Source organism: Numida meleagris, chromosome 17 (assembly GCF_002078875.1).
Source record: "Numida meleagris isolate 19003 breed g44 Domestic line chromosome 17, NumMel1.0, whole genome shotgun sequence".
Classification (NCBI taxonomy): domain Eukaryota; kingdom Metazoa; phylum Chordata; class Aves; order Galliformes; family Numididae; genus Numida; species Numida meleagris.
In genome coordinates, this window is record NC_034425.1 from 6,540,001 (window position 1) to 6,555,238 (window position 15,238).

The following is a 15,238-nucleotide window of genomic DNA, read 5'->3' on the forward strand; positions in this document are numbered from 1 at the left end:
CACGCATGAAATACTATATGGGAGGCAAGGGACACAGAGGGAACAAAATACACCATTTTGCCAACAAAAATAATTGCACTACAAAGCTCAGGTCGGCTGACATGACTGTTCCATGTCCAACCAAAGGCTATCCCAAAGGTGCACACCTATCTCTACGCTATTTTAGGGGCTGGCAGCTGCTTCAGTACACTTACCCTTATTTATCTATTTATTTATTTTGTCCTGGGGCTTTTAAATTTGATGGGAGGCCGAAGGCAAAGACTGATGCATTGTAGATGACAACAAAAGAGACTCCATAAAATTGCTTCTGGCAACTCCTGTGCATTCCGTGTACATCTTATAAATTACTGCTGCATTTCAGCAATAAAAATAGTTTTGTATTTGGAATTGATTACAGTAAGATAAAGCTCTATTAAAAAAAAGTACTGATGCATAAATATTCTGAATGTACAAGGGTAATTTGATAAAATAAAAGTAAGGCTCTTAATTTCTTTTAAGCGGAACACACATCCACACACACATGCCACAGTGAGGATGAAGCTTCAGCAGCTGTTTTACTTAGGATTCCCAGAAATGGTGATGTGCCTCTTCCAGATCTCCCCTTCAGATGTTTTTATGGCAATCTCCATGTCACTGGCATGCTAACGTCCCCTTGCAATCTGAACATGTTCAGCCCAGGGCATGGTTAACTGCCATGTAATAAACATCGGTTCCTTTCAGGTGATCATATTAAGCAGGACACTTTTTCTTAGTTCATTCCTTAGCACATCAGCTCAGCAACCAGTGCTTTTGCCTTAACTGGTACTGCAGGATCAACAGAGGGAGCGGATATGTTGTTTTCAGCAACTCTTAAATAAATGGAAGCATCATTTTATTTATGTGAGAAAGAGGGAAATAGCTGCTCATGTTTCAGTATGACCCAGACCAGCATGCTTTTCTCAAGCAAAATGCTATGTGGCTTCAGCCAATAAATTAAGGGCGAAAATTGGCCTTGCATCATGGCAAAAGCATCATTAACCTTTAAGGAAACACAAGGCTTCGATGCAGAAAACAGTGATGGGGCAAGCAGCGGAACTGGAGGCTGGATGTGGGACCAAGTGCAAAGTGCTGTGGCTGATTTGCATGGAGGCCACACCAAGATGGGCCCCTGCCCAAGACCTGCATCCCTGGTCCATGCTGGCTGCAGGGTTGCAGCCCACTGCACCCCATCCTGCTGGAAAGCTGCTTTGGGGAAGCAGGAAGCCGGCTCCTCTGGTCCTCCAGTGCCTGCCAGAGCCACGGTGGGGCCGAGGCTCATGCTTTGATGTGGGCTGGACGGGATGTGGATGTGTCTGCCGAAATGCGATTATTTCTGTAGAGCAGCTTGAGCATTCCTGAGTTCTCAACAATGATAAGCTGTTACAAATAAGTTGATCCTTAAAAACCTTCCATATGAACAGCAGAAGCAGTACAAAATGTGTTCCCAGCAACTACTCCACAGTCTACTGTAGCTCCTCCAGCGAGTAAATACAGGTAGGCTGACAACACATCATTTTTAAATTTAATTTATTTATTTCTGTGTACATTTTTCTTAATTTGACTGACATACCATTGCTATAAAGATGCCCTGCTCTTTGAATATTTAATCCAAGACCACTAGTTCAAGTGTGGTTATGAAAAGTCACGGCAAACATGACTGGAAAGAGGTGGTTGGTTTTGACTTCCAGGCAGTTGTTTGAAGCATTTCATAGATGCACACAATAATCAGCAGAACACACGCACACACAGTGCTGAGTTGAACACACACGCGCGCACACACACATCTGGAAAATGGGTTACAGTGGTTGAAGTTTCAAAAAGGTGTACTGTCCCCTTCTCTGAGCAGCAGTGATAAACCTTTGGATATCCTGAGAAATAAAACTGAAGCGTAGTAAAGATCAACGTATTCCACCAACAGGGTCGTGGGTTTGTTTTCAAGAGAAATATATTCTCCCAATCTAATTTTTTTTTTTTTTTTCCAAATGAAGAGGGCAGAGGGAAAGGATCTGGGTCCGGTTAAGGAATACCAGTTCAACTGTTCCACCGATATCCTTAATCCAATACAACACGGGTCCTAAAAGCATCTCCTTAAAACAACAACATTAAATAAAAGCCTATCTAGCGTTACGCACATGGTCCTACTGTCAGTTTCCTACTATTTATCACCTCCACAGGACGAGGAGCGGCTTTGAGATGAATGAAGACAACACAGGTTAAGTGTTTCAGACTGCACTGACACGAGGTCTCAGGGGCTGGCAGCGGGTGACCACTGAAGCACTCTGCAGTGTGTGCCTTCCCCCAGCGTGATGCTGCTGTTAATAAACCTCCAGCAGTGTTCAGAAGGACTGCCCAAGCCAGGGTGAGAAGTGCAGGGACTCAAAACTTCCTTTCTCCATCTCCTTGCACAAAGCTGAGATCTGGGGCCTTATGTTAGGATGTGGGAAGTTTTGATTCTGATGAGGACAGAGCTACCGCAACAAGCTAAAAAGTGACAATGACTCCCATTCCGTGGCCCTGCCCTTCCCCTAACACCCTATTTCCCATTCCCCCCACTCCTTCACTGCCAGCGGGGCTGTGTGAGGCTCTGGGCTGTGCTGCAGAGGAAACAGGCCAGCAAAGACTGAGGCAACGCAAACAAACACGAAGCAATTAAAAGAACGATGGGAGATGTGGTCTGACGTACTTTTGCCAAGAAATAAAACGTTTTAATTGCTCTTTTTAAAAACACTCTGCATTGTGTTTTTTAAATCACTGAAATGGCGGAATGGCACCCAGCACCCACCCAGCCACACACAAAGGCACACACACTCACAGCTTTGTGGAGCTACCAGATTTACTTTGAGACAAGTTTCTTGTGCATTTTGACAATTGGAGACAAGTTACTCACAAGAAGGCAAAGTTCATGCATGGCTTTGACAGCTCCGCTTTCTCATAAATGGTATTTGAAAAGCAGAAAGCAAATGAGGGCCAAAGCTCCATTTAAAGTTCACCTCCGATGCCTGAAAAGCATTTATACCCACATCCTTCTGAGGTCCCTGCTTTATGAACTTCTAATGAAATCCACATTCTGCTACCCAATACTTCTTATGCATAGGGGGAAGAAAAAACAAACCAGAAAACCAACACAAGCTGTTGGAAAACAGATGCATCACAGCGTTTCTTATCAGCACGGCCAGGGCAGCTTTGGAAGCAGCAGAGCAGCAAGGTACCTTTGCAAAGTGGAGGAAGGGAGCGGAAAGAACAAGAAGGCCATGCCTGGGAGATCCCTGCCGGCCTCCCACAGGTCTCATGTTTGGGATTTTACCCCAGTGCTGCCCATCGGTGCTCCATTCCTCAGCACCTCCAGTGCATTCCTGGCAGCCCCGAGCATCCCTGACCTGAGGGCTGATGGGGAACTCCAGGCTCCTGATATAGAAGAACCTGACAGGAAGCTTGGACTAACCCAGCTCATCACAAAACAGTTTGTAATTTTCAGGTGGACAATTTTCTTGGAATTCCAGTGCGCTCAGGGTTGGAGCACCAAGCATTTTAGCAGCTAAAACCATCTCTGGTGCTACTCAATCCCCTCTGGAAAGAACCATTACAACCCAGCCGGTGCTTCTCCTATTAAAACCACACAAAGGTGAGCAGGTTTATTCAGAAGACTCCAAGATGCTTAAAGAAGAAGTGAAAAATACGATTTTTTTAAAAAAAAGATTACTTATCCTCATCTCTAATTCCAGAGCAAACCATGTCACTGAAAGAAAATCTAAACTGCTATAAACATGATTTAAAATAATAATTAGCCATCTACTGACATTTGCTATCCCAGCTGTCAGCAGATACCACAGTGATTCAATATAGCTCGAGGGCAGGCTGGGAGATACTTCCAGCACATCTTGGGTAGTACCAGAAAGAGATAAATAATAAATAAGAAGAACATGAGAAAGAATAATCAGCCTTCCACATGTAAGGAAAAGCTGAGACTTTCACAGTTATGAAATAAATGACGTTACTAGAAAAAAAAAGAAGAAAAAAAGAAGGAAAATAACCAATGAAACAAAATGACTTGCATTTCAGCAGGTTGGAAGTCTTCTCTTTTTTAAGGTGCTCAGAACACAGCCACTTTGGCTGTGCCATCTTCAACACCAGCACACCACTGGGAAGCGGTTGCTTTTCCATTCAGCTCAGTTCTTTTTCATTTTTTTAACTTAAAATACATAAAAATATTCTCGTTACAGACTTCCCACCATCTCAAGACAGTAGATTTCACACACTGAGGCAGAAACTCTACAAATTTCATGAATTTTGATGCCAAACATGGATCTTTGCCATTAAAACCGTCATTCCATAAATTGAAGACTTGGGACATTTTTAGACAGAGAAATGACAAGTTTTACTCCAACATATCCTCAGTTTGCGAGACGCTACATTTAGCAGCTTCCCCATTTGCTATTAACAAATAAATGCCAAATTCCAACAGTTGTGGATGTCGTGACAATTTCCAGCAGCCCCAGGCATGGTGACAGCCACCACCAAACACAAGCCACTCGACTCATGACTATGGAGAACACAAAATGGTGGTAGAGCTCTGGAAATTCACCACACACCCAGATTATATGAGAAATGTTTGGAGCCAGACTCTGGGTTTGGTGATGCTATGGCTTTTTTCTGTCTGCAGAGCCCCACCTTGACTTAAGCCCATCAAGCAGCATGGGCTGTTATTAGACATTTTCCTTGGAGGTGCCTCAGGCCATTGTTTGGGATCCTGGGCAGCCTGATCTGGTGCTTGGCAGCCCTGTCCACAGCAGAGGGTTTGAACTAGATGATCTTTAAGGTCCCTTCCAACCTAAGCCATTCTATGACTCAAAGATTCATTCTGTATTTACGGAAGGCTCACAACTAAATGCGGGCAAAATGTGGATGGAGAATTCTGCAGCTGCACCTGTATATGATAAATTCAGTCCCAACAGCCAACACCACAGGCTGTAATTCTTTAAACACACATTTTTGGCTCCTGCAAGGCACTTAATATACACCTCTTCACTCTGGCTCTCTAACTGGGAGTCACCAGGTGCCTTCCCACTCTTCCCAGTATCCTTCCTGAAAAGAAGCACACAGTTGAGCTGAGAGATACCAGAGACTCACATGTTGTTCCCGGACACTCTGAGATGGCTGAAAGGTCTTTATAAGAGGAACAGACAAAAAAAAAAGGTGACACGGCAGACCCTGATGCTTCCATCATGCATAAACCTGGAGGATCTGCTTCTACCTATGTTTTTGGAGGCTGTGAATGTGCCTGTGGCCATCCTGTTCCTTCCAGCTCTCAGTGCTCGCCACCTCTCCCCACTGCACTTGTCTCCAGCTTCCTGCTGGCATTATCTGATTCGGACCCTCGCATGCTGGGTCATGGCATTATGGAAAGACTATAGTCTGATCTCTTATTTTCTCAAAAAGAGTAATAATTTCGGGCAGAACCAGACTGAATTAGGATAAACGCTGAGCTGGCCTGAATTATTCCTTTGTAAGAAACCAAACACGAATCTTCCTGATCTGTTCAGCAATACTCGGGGTGGGTGTGTTTATTCTCTATTTTAAAATTACACTATTCCGAGCTTCCTGGATTTAGCTGGGCCCAAAAGCGAAAGTAACATACCAAAATACCCCGAAATAAACTTCTAGGAAGGGTTTTCAGGTCTGGCTAAAACCACACAGCTTTGGAAATTGCCGAAAGCCGTCTGATCTTCCGAGATTTCCATCTCTATTTCCAGCGCGTTTAAGACGTTTCCAAGCATTTCCCAGCTTATCCCCGCGGTACCTCGCAGCCGCTGGAGTGGTGCCCCATCGTTTAGAGAAACCCAAGAGCCTTTCGAGGAAGGAAACTCTGCCCGGCCTGCAGGCTGGCTGCCGGCAAGGGCGAGCCATGGGGCTGCTCCGCTTCCAGCAGGGATTTTTCCTGGGATGGCAGAGAAGCAAGAACACATGTCAGGGAGTATTCCAGCGGCTCAGGGAAGCTCTCACCTCAGCTGGATACCTGCGGGCAGGCACTGGATAGCACACAGGCAGCACCTTCCTCACCCAAAGGCCCCTTTCCCTTGCCTCCCCTCTGCCCAACCACCTGAAAAAAAAGGCTGCTAGTAAAATCCCAGACAGTAAAATGCAAAATGTAATGGTGACTGTAGGGAAGAGGTCAGTGGAGGCTAAGAGCTGGCTAGCCACCCAGCAGTGTACTAAAGCAGGCCATGCAGCACATGTCACGCAGCCACAATCATTCCCAGGGGAACAGCACTGTCCGCAGCACAGGTCCCTTTGTTCCTGTGGAGGTTATAAACATAGCTAACCAAAAGATGGGAATATCTAATTTACTTCTTAAACTATCTACCCTCTTCTTTCTCAGCTACAGAGGTAGTTCCCAAGCCTTTCCCATCATTTATGCCCAATGAAGCTCACTGACAAGCTCAATGGGGGAAGCAGCAATGCATGAGGCCCCACAGCAGGCACCACCACCAGCTCGCTTGCAGTTCTTCCCTGTGGTTTTCTTTCGGGTTTTAAATTTCGTTTCTTTTGCAGGCAGTTTCTTTTGCAGTGGCATCTGGGACATGTGACAAAATGCATCACCTAAATCCATTACTCTCTGTCTGCTGAGCTCTCCTCAGTCAACTTCCTTGGCAGAGTGGACAAACAACAGCTGCTCAAAAGAGCACTCAGTTTGTCCTTATGCCATTAAAACCACCCTTGCAGTTTACGACACTCTCCTCAGACTCCTTTTCATTTACACAGTGCAGACCACTGGCACCACCACCTCCAAGCTGGGTCTATGCTCATCTCCAAACATAAAAGCTGAGATTCAAGTGAGCTTTTTCTGGCCCTCCTTAATAACAAAATCAACTGCTTTTATAGTGTGGGGTTCCGTGAAGGAGCTGCATCCTTTCAGCCTGAAACATTGCTTCATACTGCCCAGGAAGTATCTCTTCCAGCCACAGACCAGGACAGTGAATCTCAGCGCACTGCAGACCTCAGGCCTGCCAGAGCGCTCGTCAAGTTTCATATTATCCATCTGCTCCAGTAAAGGCTGAGCTGAAATATTAATTAGGAGATCTGATCCCTTCTCACCAGAAACAATCTGGATTTTATAGCTCAGCCAGAGGCCAGAGAAGCAGACAAAGCTCTGTGATACATCCTTTGCTGCTGGTTAAAGGCTTTCAAGGAAATAAGCAACTTGGGGGAGAGGACACAGACTGTAAAACACATGGACATCTGGTCTGTTATGTCCACCCGCCATCTCCCCCACACTCAGCCCCTTCCTCCTAAGTGCATGTTCAGAACAGAGAGAGATAACTCCTCTAACATAAACAGCTATAATATGGCAATAAAGATTAATGAGTAAAACTTGCCATTTTACGTATAATCTGTGGGGATTTACAATCATTAATCTTTATTAGTATGTAATAACTGTTTAGACATTAAGGACAGATTCTCAGCTGGACAAAACTGGCCTTATTCCAGCAAAGCCAATGGAGCAATGCCAGTTTACACCCTCCATGACCCTAGCTCTAAACGAGAGCCATCCCCACCTGCAAGAATCATATCACCAGCAGTATTTCCCCAACAGCGGGGGCTGACCAGCGAAGGCAACTATTTGTCTTTCTCTGTATCTGAAAAAGAGAGCTGCATGTGTCCAGGAAGCTCAACAATAGACATGTCAATAAACATGAGGAAATTCAATGAAAAAGCAACAGCAACAAAAGGAACCCCAAGGAGCAGGGAAGTGGATGATTCTTGAGGCAGGACTATAAGATCTGGTTTGGCAGGAGCGTAACTAAGAGGGATGTAGCAATCTTTGGCATGTGAAAGAGTGAAAGCACCAAGACTGGCTCCCAGAGTTCCTCTAAGAGGAACAAGATGGAAGAGAGAGAAAAAAAAAGAGCATCTTGGCTGGCTTTACTGACAGAGGAGTTTGGGTTTTGTTTTTAATAAAAAAGAGGCCTATTAAACAAGGGAGCTGGTGGGAACCTTGTCTGAACTACACCAGACCAGCCACTAAAGCAACGCTGCATTAGCCGAGTGGGATTTCCTCTTCCAAAACGTCTAGGAAAGAAGAGAAATGTGCAGGTACATGCTTCACGTCTGCAAACATGGAGAAATCCCGTCTAAAGCTGTGTGTGGGGGTATCTCTGTCCTTGGAACTAGGCATCACACCGCCACATGGCTGAGGGCCCTGGAGTCCCTTCCCACCAAGTCAAAGTACAACTAACACTGACCCAACAGGCACACAACCACCTCCTTCCCCACCAGTCAAAGAACAGCGAGCTCAACTGCACTGAATTATTTTAAGTGCTATGTCTAAGTAGTGATCCACCAAGTGCCTCCAGAAACAGCAGTCGCGCCTCTCTGACAAGTGAGAAATGCCTCTTACCCTGCCACTAAACCTAAGAGAAGTCAGGAAAAAATGCAGAAATACAATATGAAGCTATCTGTGTGAACTTTTGCACACCTGGAAAATCTCCAGAGAAGATGGACGTTCCCACCCATCACAGCAGCAGGAACCTGGCCTTTGAAAATGGTAACCAGCAAATGCCCTCCAACTTCTCCATCAAGATTAAGGGACAGTGGGCTCTTGGGGACCCAGAAAGAAGCCTTCCTGCCAGCCACAGTTCAAGACCCCTAGAAATGGCCAAACCTCAAGCATGGAGGAGGTTGCAAGAACATCAGGAGTTGTAAGGAATTTGGCACGTTGGAGAAAAACAGATGATGAACATCATGCCCCTGTGGTCTCTCTCTTCCTGCCATGAGGATGGGCTGTGTATGTCTCACACAGCCAGATAACCACTGCTGTGGCTGAGAAGAGAGGAGCAGAGAGGCCCTGCCTTGCAAATGTCTCACTGTGCTGGAATTAATTCACACTACTGGTCCAAGCCATGGCTCGGTGCTGAGCTCTGGGCAGCTTTTCACTCCTCTTTACTCCCTGGGGTGTTTGGGTTTGTTTTAGGTCCATGGCATGAGACCTGCTGCTTCTGCAATTTAAATATCCTGACTCGGGACTATCTAACACCCTGCGTGCTGCCCACAGTTCTGCACTGTCTGAAAACAAAAGAGCCTTTGGAAGAACAGCTTCAAGCCTCAACACCAGGGCATGGGGCATGGTTGCTGGGAAGCGCTTAATATCCCACAAATCAAGCCTCTCCCAGCCAAACCTGTGCTCAGGTTACATCCGAAAAAGATTCTGAGTACTGACCAAAGCCTTTTCATCTCCACAGAGGTTACAATCAAATGGAAGAGAAAAGAGTCCGATTTTTTTTTCCAACCTCACAGGCAGGAGTCCCTGGCTCTCCTCCTTGCTCCGAGGCCACCAGCTCAGGCTTCTCTCTAAGAACACCCTGGATCAGGCCAAGCCTTGTGTCCACTACGAGTGATGCAGAGACAGGCAGCCTCTGCATTCCTCTCCTCCTCTAAGTACCTTCCACAGTGGCAATCACACAGATCACTGGTTTTACTCACACTGGTCATACGGATTCACACTTAGTCTGGGCTGACGTAAATGACTGTTAAAGGAACAAAGTCATGGAGAATCAGGAGGAAGTGAAGTGATTTGTTGCATGCTCTATTGTAATGTCATTAAAACAAAGGGATTAGACAGCCCAAGCACTGCAAGAGCAAAAGACATAAAAGAAAGCACTCAGCATGCACTGTTGAGGCATGCAGGAATCATTTTAGAGGGTTACTAGCTGCAGACAACACTGACATTAATTTTCTATTGGAAAACGCTGGTGACATTAATATCTGCTATTAATACTGAACTTTGACAGTATCTCATAAATTCAACCTGTCAATTACAATGGCACTGAAATAAAGGTGCTGTGAGGTCAAGGGGATGCGGTGTCCAAACAAGACTTATATTCCAGGAGAAAAGTAGCAAAAACAATCTTTAACAAAAGCATCAGATCCATATGTAGGAAAACCAAAGGGTGGTTTTAAATGTCATGTTTTTCAAAGCGAGAATTGATGCTGGAACCAACTCCATAAACTGGCTGGCCGGACTTTAAGCTGCAGCTGAGGACAATCAATCAAAACAGCTCTGTGACTCTGAGAAAGTGAGAGAGAGAAAACACACACACACACCACGGAATATGAGAGGGCAGATTATGAGCCATGCGAGGCCTTTTAAAATTACAGAGCGAAGTAAAACATCCTTGTGTTTCACCCACAACACAGTGTGACCCGAAAGGTTCTCCTCGACGCAAAGTGAAATGTGGAGCTTATTGTTACCGGGGGCCAGCAGGCTCGTGAAGCAGGGGCTGAGGAAGGGGAACCTCCTCCCCAAAGCCTGCACGAACCACGAGCTCTTCGCAGCAAGGAATCACTTGCACCCTGCCCGCCCTGCTCCAGTGGAGGAGCACAAGGATCGGTGAATCTCCACATGCAACACACTCCTATCTCCTTCGGTATGGAGCTGGGCTCGATGATCCTTATGAGTCCCTTCCAAGTCGGGATATTCTATGACATGGCCCCAGGGCAGAGCAGCACTGTTGTAGGGTTTGCAACCACCTCAGTGGGCAGTGCCAGCCACAGCCATGATGGTGGCAGTGGCAGCCCAGGCACTGGCGGTGTCTGTGTGCACCTCTCCAAAGCAGACGCGTGTCCCCAGCACTAGTGGTACTACCCTGCCATTCAGGGGTCCCTGCTCTAAATACTGCCCTTTCCAAGGGATCACTTCCCAGGTGGGTGCTCAGGATAGTCCTGAAGCCCAGCCTACGCCAGTGGAGACTGAAGCCACTCAGCTAGGAGAGAAAGGGCTGGATTCCAGGCTGAATAACATCTTGCACAACCGTCTTGCAGGACACGTCATGCTTCCAGTTGGGATTTGGCTCTGAGAGCCTGTGCAGAATTGATGGCTGGGGTGGGGAAGCATGCAGAGGGGCACGAGGCACACACGCAGGCTGCAGTGCAGCCAGGCACACAGGCACCCTGCAGGGTTGGGGGAAGGAGCCACGGACAAAGGCAAAGGACTCACAGCCCGGTGAGGCAGCTGTGCAGGTCTGGCTCAGTCAAACTAGCCCCAAACTGGCACCAGGGGCCTCGTTCCAGACACAGCAATGACTTGCAGTGCATGGTCCCCCCCTCCTCTGGAAAGTAACCATGTTACCTAAAAGCAGAGTTGCCTCACCATCCTCCCCCTCCCCCTCCCACCCAGACAGCCTCCACGCTCCTGCCCTTGGCTAGCGGCTTTTCTCTGCAGACTCAGCCAACAGCAACAAGCTCCTGGGACAGGTGGGCTGTGGTTTCCCTGTGTGGTTTTCCCAGCTGCTGCCCTGGTGAGGGGACACCTGCAGCCCATGCTAGAGCTCAGTGCTCCCGGCTGCCTGCAGCATCCTAACCAGAGTTGAACATGGCCCAAATCACGTGCCAGCACAGGCTCCAAGGGAGCATTTCCAAAGTCTGCAGGCAAACAGGGAGACTGCTGTCGAGGCAGTGCTGAAAACCCTTGCGCTGAGCTATCTCTGCTTTTTCAGACGTCCCGCTATGTAGATTGTTTGCCCTTCTTATCTGGAGGAGGTGAGAGGAATGCCCTTTTAGGCCCAAAGCAGCACATCCCCAGCCCAGGTGAGCCCCAGACAACACTGCAACGCTGCTAGGCACAAGGGCAGGTGGGGACCAGGCTCCTCCTGGTCTTTGTGCAACGTCCCGGACAAGTCGTTTCCCTCTGGGACTCCTATCCCAGAAACTCACCCAACAATATCTTCCCAAGCCAGACCTCATCACCTGCCCAGTCCTGCAGGGTAAGGGGCGGGATGTAGGGCAGGGGCTTTCCCTGGGACTGGCAGAGCACCGCGGGCATCAGGCTGCCCCAGGCTTGGAGCACGGCCTCAGGAGGAGAGGTGACCTCACAGAATGCCAGGGCTCCCTCCCGCGCAGCGATGCTGCCTCGCACCCTGTGAAGGCAGCTCGAGGAGCTGAGCTGAAATCCTTGTCTATAAATTCTTTTAAGGATGCACATTAAATATTACCCACAACACAGACACTTGTTTCTCTTTTCCTTTGACATCTTTTTTCCCCAGCAAAGCCCTAGGACTATTGCTTGCTGTGGCCTCATTTAGCATCATCATCATCACCACACATTCATCCTCATATAAAACAGAAATCTATTCCATCAAGCACTTAACATAAATATTAAAATAATGGAAGGGACAAAATATAAATCTACATACAACTTCATGACTACCATAGCACCTATTACCATGACAAAGCAAATTCTGGTTCAGAAGGAAGGAAAAGGGAATGAGGAGGAAGTTAGGAAGAGGGATTTTGACTGTCATTAAATATGTAAATCACTCTTAAATTTTTTTTTTTGTTGTTTTGTTTTTGTTTTAAGGTTACCAACCTTATTAAAATTCATTTCACTAACCAGCTCGTTCTATGTCACTATGGATACCAAAGAACCCTTTTAAAAACTTCGGCGAGGCGGGGGTTTCTCAGAATAAAAACAAAACAAAACAAAACACGGCGACTTTCTGTTGGTGCTTCCATGACAAGTCCTGCCACGCGCCCCTCCCCTGCACCCACCAGTCCACAGAAGGGCAATTCATATAAAGTCCAGTTCTCAGTCTCCCAGGATGAGCTTGACAAAAGAGGCGACGTCTGTCTCTTTGGATTCGTGCAGGGTGAAGAAAGGATGTTGCTGGGAAGAAGAGCAAAAAAAAAAAAAAGAAAAGTTTAATATTCACAATGCTGAGGACCAAATCTAACGTCTTTTCAGCCAATCTTCTAGACAGTGGCAAACACCCCGCTGCTAGCATCACTTTCAGGCTGGATATTAGGAAACTTTTCTTCTCCAAAAGAGCAGTGATGCAGTGGCACAGGCTGCCCAGGGAGGCGGTGGGGTCACCGTCCCTGGAGGTGTTCCAGAACCACAGAGATGTGGCAGTGAGAGACGTGGTCAGCGGACACAGTGGGGGTGGGCTGGGGTTGGGCTTGATCTTAGAGGTCTTTTCCAACCTTCATGCTTCTGTGACTCTGTGATAATATTGGGCTTTCCACGTTTTGCAGCTGAGACGCTTCTAGGAGGCCCAGGGGGCCACTTCACAAAGGCTGCGGATTTGTGCCACGCTCTTGCATTGTCTCTCTCCACCCTGCCCTGCCTGGGAGGGCTGACCTGGGCTGCTCTCGAAGCAACAGAGAGCACTGAACAACATCTCTAGCACGTCGTGCCCAGCAGCCTGGGAGCAAGGGAAAACCTCGCAGGAAGGCTGACTGCAGTGGGTTTTCCCTCAGCTTCCTGCTTTATCTGTGTATTTACCCTCTGGTGACTTTTCAGTCTCATTTCTTCCCTGCAATTGCTCATTCTCGCAGCAGGAGACGGCTACCTTACCCCTAAATGCCGCAGAGAGGAAAGCCATCCCGGCTGGAAAGCCATCCCCAGCTGTATGTTTAACTACTTAATCGTGACCAACATGGGAAGACATCCTGCCAGAAAATCCTGCCTGCATTTCAGCGCAAATGGAAAAATATGTGGAAGGATTAAAATACACAACCGAGTGACCCCCAGAAGCTCCCTTCTGCTAGCGCCAGCGACTCAGTTTGTACCAGGGCCTGCAATGCATCAGCTGAAGCCAGCTTCCACCTGAAATCACCAAAACACTCTTTGACACCCACTGTCTTGGCAGTTAATTGTATTTATTTGTATTGAGAGCGCTAAAGAGAACCAAATGGCAGCTGGGGCCCTGCAGGGCTTGCAAGCGACCTCAGCTTTGTGCAAAATGCAGCTGAGCTTCCCATGCACAGGCTGGGGGAGCTTGGTTTCATTCCTGACTCTCTCCACTCAAGCTAGATTTTTCAAGATAAATTGGGGTTACTAGGGTTTTCCAAAGCTGCCACTGCCCCACTCCCTGAGAACTGGCTACGTCAAAGATTTATAGCAGTGACCAAGTGGAGGGAGAAGAGGGGCAGAGAATGGAGACTTTCCGAGGGGGGCTTGAGAGGAAAGTTATCTGGTGACCAAAGAGGCAGCTCTGAGCAGCTGGAAAACAAGCCAAAGGCATAGCAGCAAGGAAGAGGAAGCACAGTTAAGCGGGAAATAGAGCTGAAAGGGGTTGTGGTAAGGATTCAGACACAATTTAAGGTCTCCCTGAGTCAGACTGTCACGGGAATTAAGTGTTCCGAGTAACTCTTAGAGAAATGACCCAAATGGCCTGCTGCATTGTTATCCTATCGAGATGCCACTGATTTCACACCCCAGCTAACTCACACCCAAAGCAGGGCCACCACAGCCTGGGTGCACCCACACACGTGACATGAGCAGCAGCGGTGGCCTCCAGCCCTGTCTCTCCGTGAAGCCCTCTCCTCTGCAACGTCTGAGTCTAGTTACAGCATAAAACTCCCCATGCTGGGTGGGATGTGCTCCCTGCAACGTGCAGACCACCGGGGAGGAGTTCTGCAGTAGTTTCATGCTCCACTTCACCTGGGGAAGTGGTTTTTTAAATGAAATTAAGCATCCATATCAGTTTTCCTGATGCTCAAGATAGCACAGAGTCATATTTTCCATGAGAAACCTCAATTCTACGGGAAAGCAAGGGAACAGTCTTGGTCTAAATGGCAAGTCCAATCCAGTACCACAACTTAATGCCATAACAGAGAGAGGAGGGAGAAAAAAAAACACAACAAAACAGCAACCCTCAACCACAGGACCTCACAACATTCATGTCAGCCATAAAATACCACAGCATTGAGATACTCTGGAGAGGTGATCCAAGAACCTAATTCAATAGAAATGCACTCGCTTGCCAATGGGTATTAATGCTGCAACAGACAGAGCTGCTCCGGTGAACCTTTTGATAAAAGGCCATTTGGCAAACTTCAGAAATATGCCTAAAATATATATGTGTTTATTCAATAATTATTAAAAGAAAAAAAAAACAGGAAAAAAAAACCAAGATAAACTTCAAGCCTCCCTTTGTCTGAAACCAGTATTTGGGCAAACTGTGTGTAAATCAGATCCATATATAGAAAAACTGCATTACAGGGCCCAGCAAGAAATGCCACAGAACATAGGAATTATTTATTGCTTACAACTCACTTTTTAAAGGTGCATGGATTGTCTTGCAGCCAGAGAACACCTTCAACTCTGGCACCTTTGCATCGTGGAGGTCCCAACACCCCTGTGCAGAGCAGCAATGAGGCTGAGGATGTCACCCCCTGGATGACACAATGTACATCCTAAGGGCAATTAGGAGGTACCAGTGCCCGA

The 15,238-nt window shown here is 47.1% G+C and overlaps 1 protein-coding gene across 2 annotated transcripts in view; it reads right to left on the reverse strand.

Annotated features, from left to right (window-relative positions):
- MAP2K6 (mitogen-activated protein kinase kinase 6) overlaps positions 1,529-15,238 on the reverse strand; it is a 45,455-nt gene continuing 31,745 nt past the window's right edge. For both annotated transcript variants that reach the window (XM_021414721.1, XM_021414718.1), the window contains exon 12: positions 1,529-12,673. In XM_021414721.1, the coding sequence (XP_021270396.1) occupies positions 12,596-12,673 (78 nt within the window). In that variant the 3' untranslated portion in view covers positions 1,529-12,595. The remainder of the gene's footprint in view (positions 12,674-15,238) is intronic.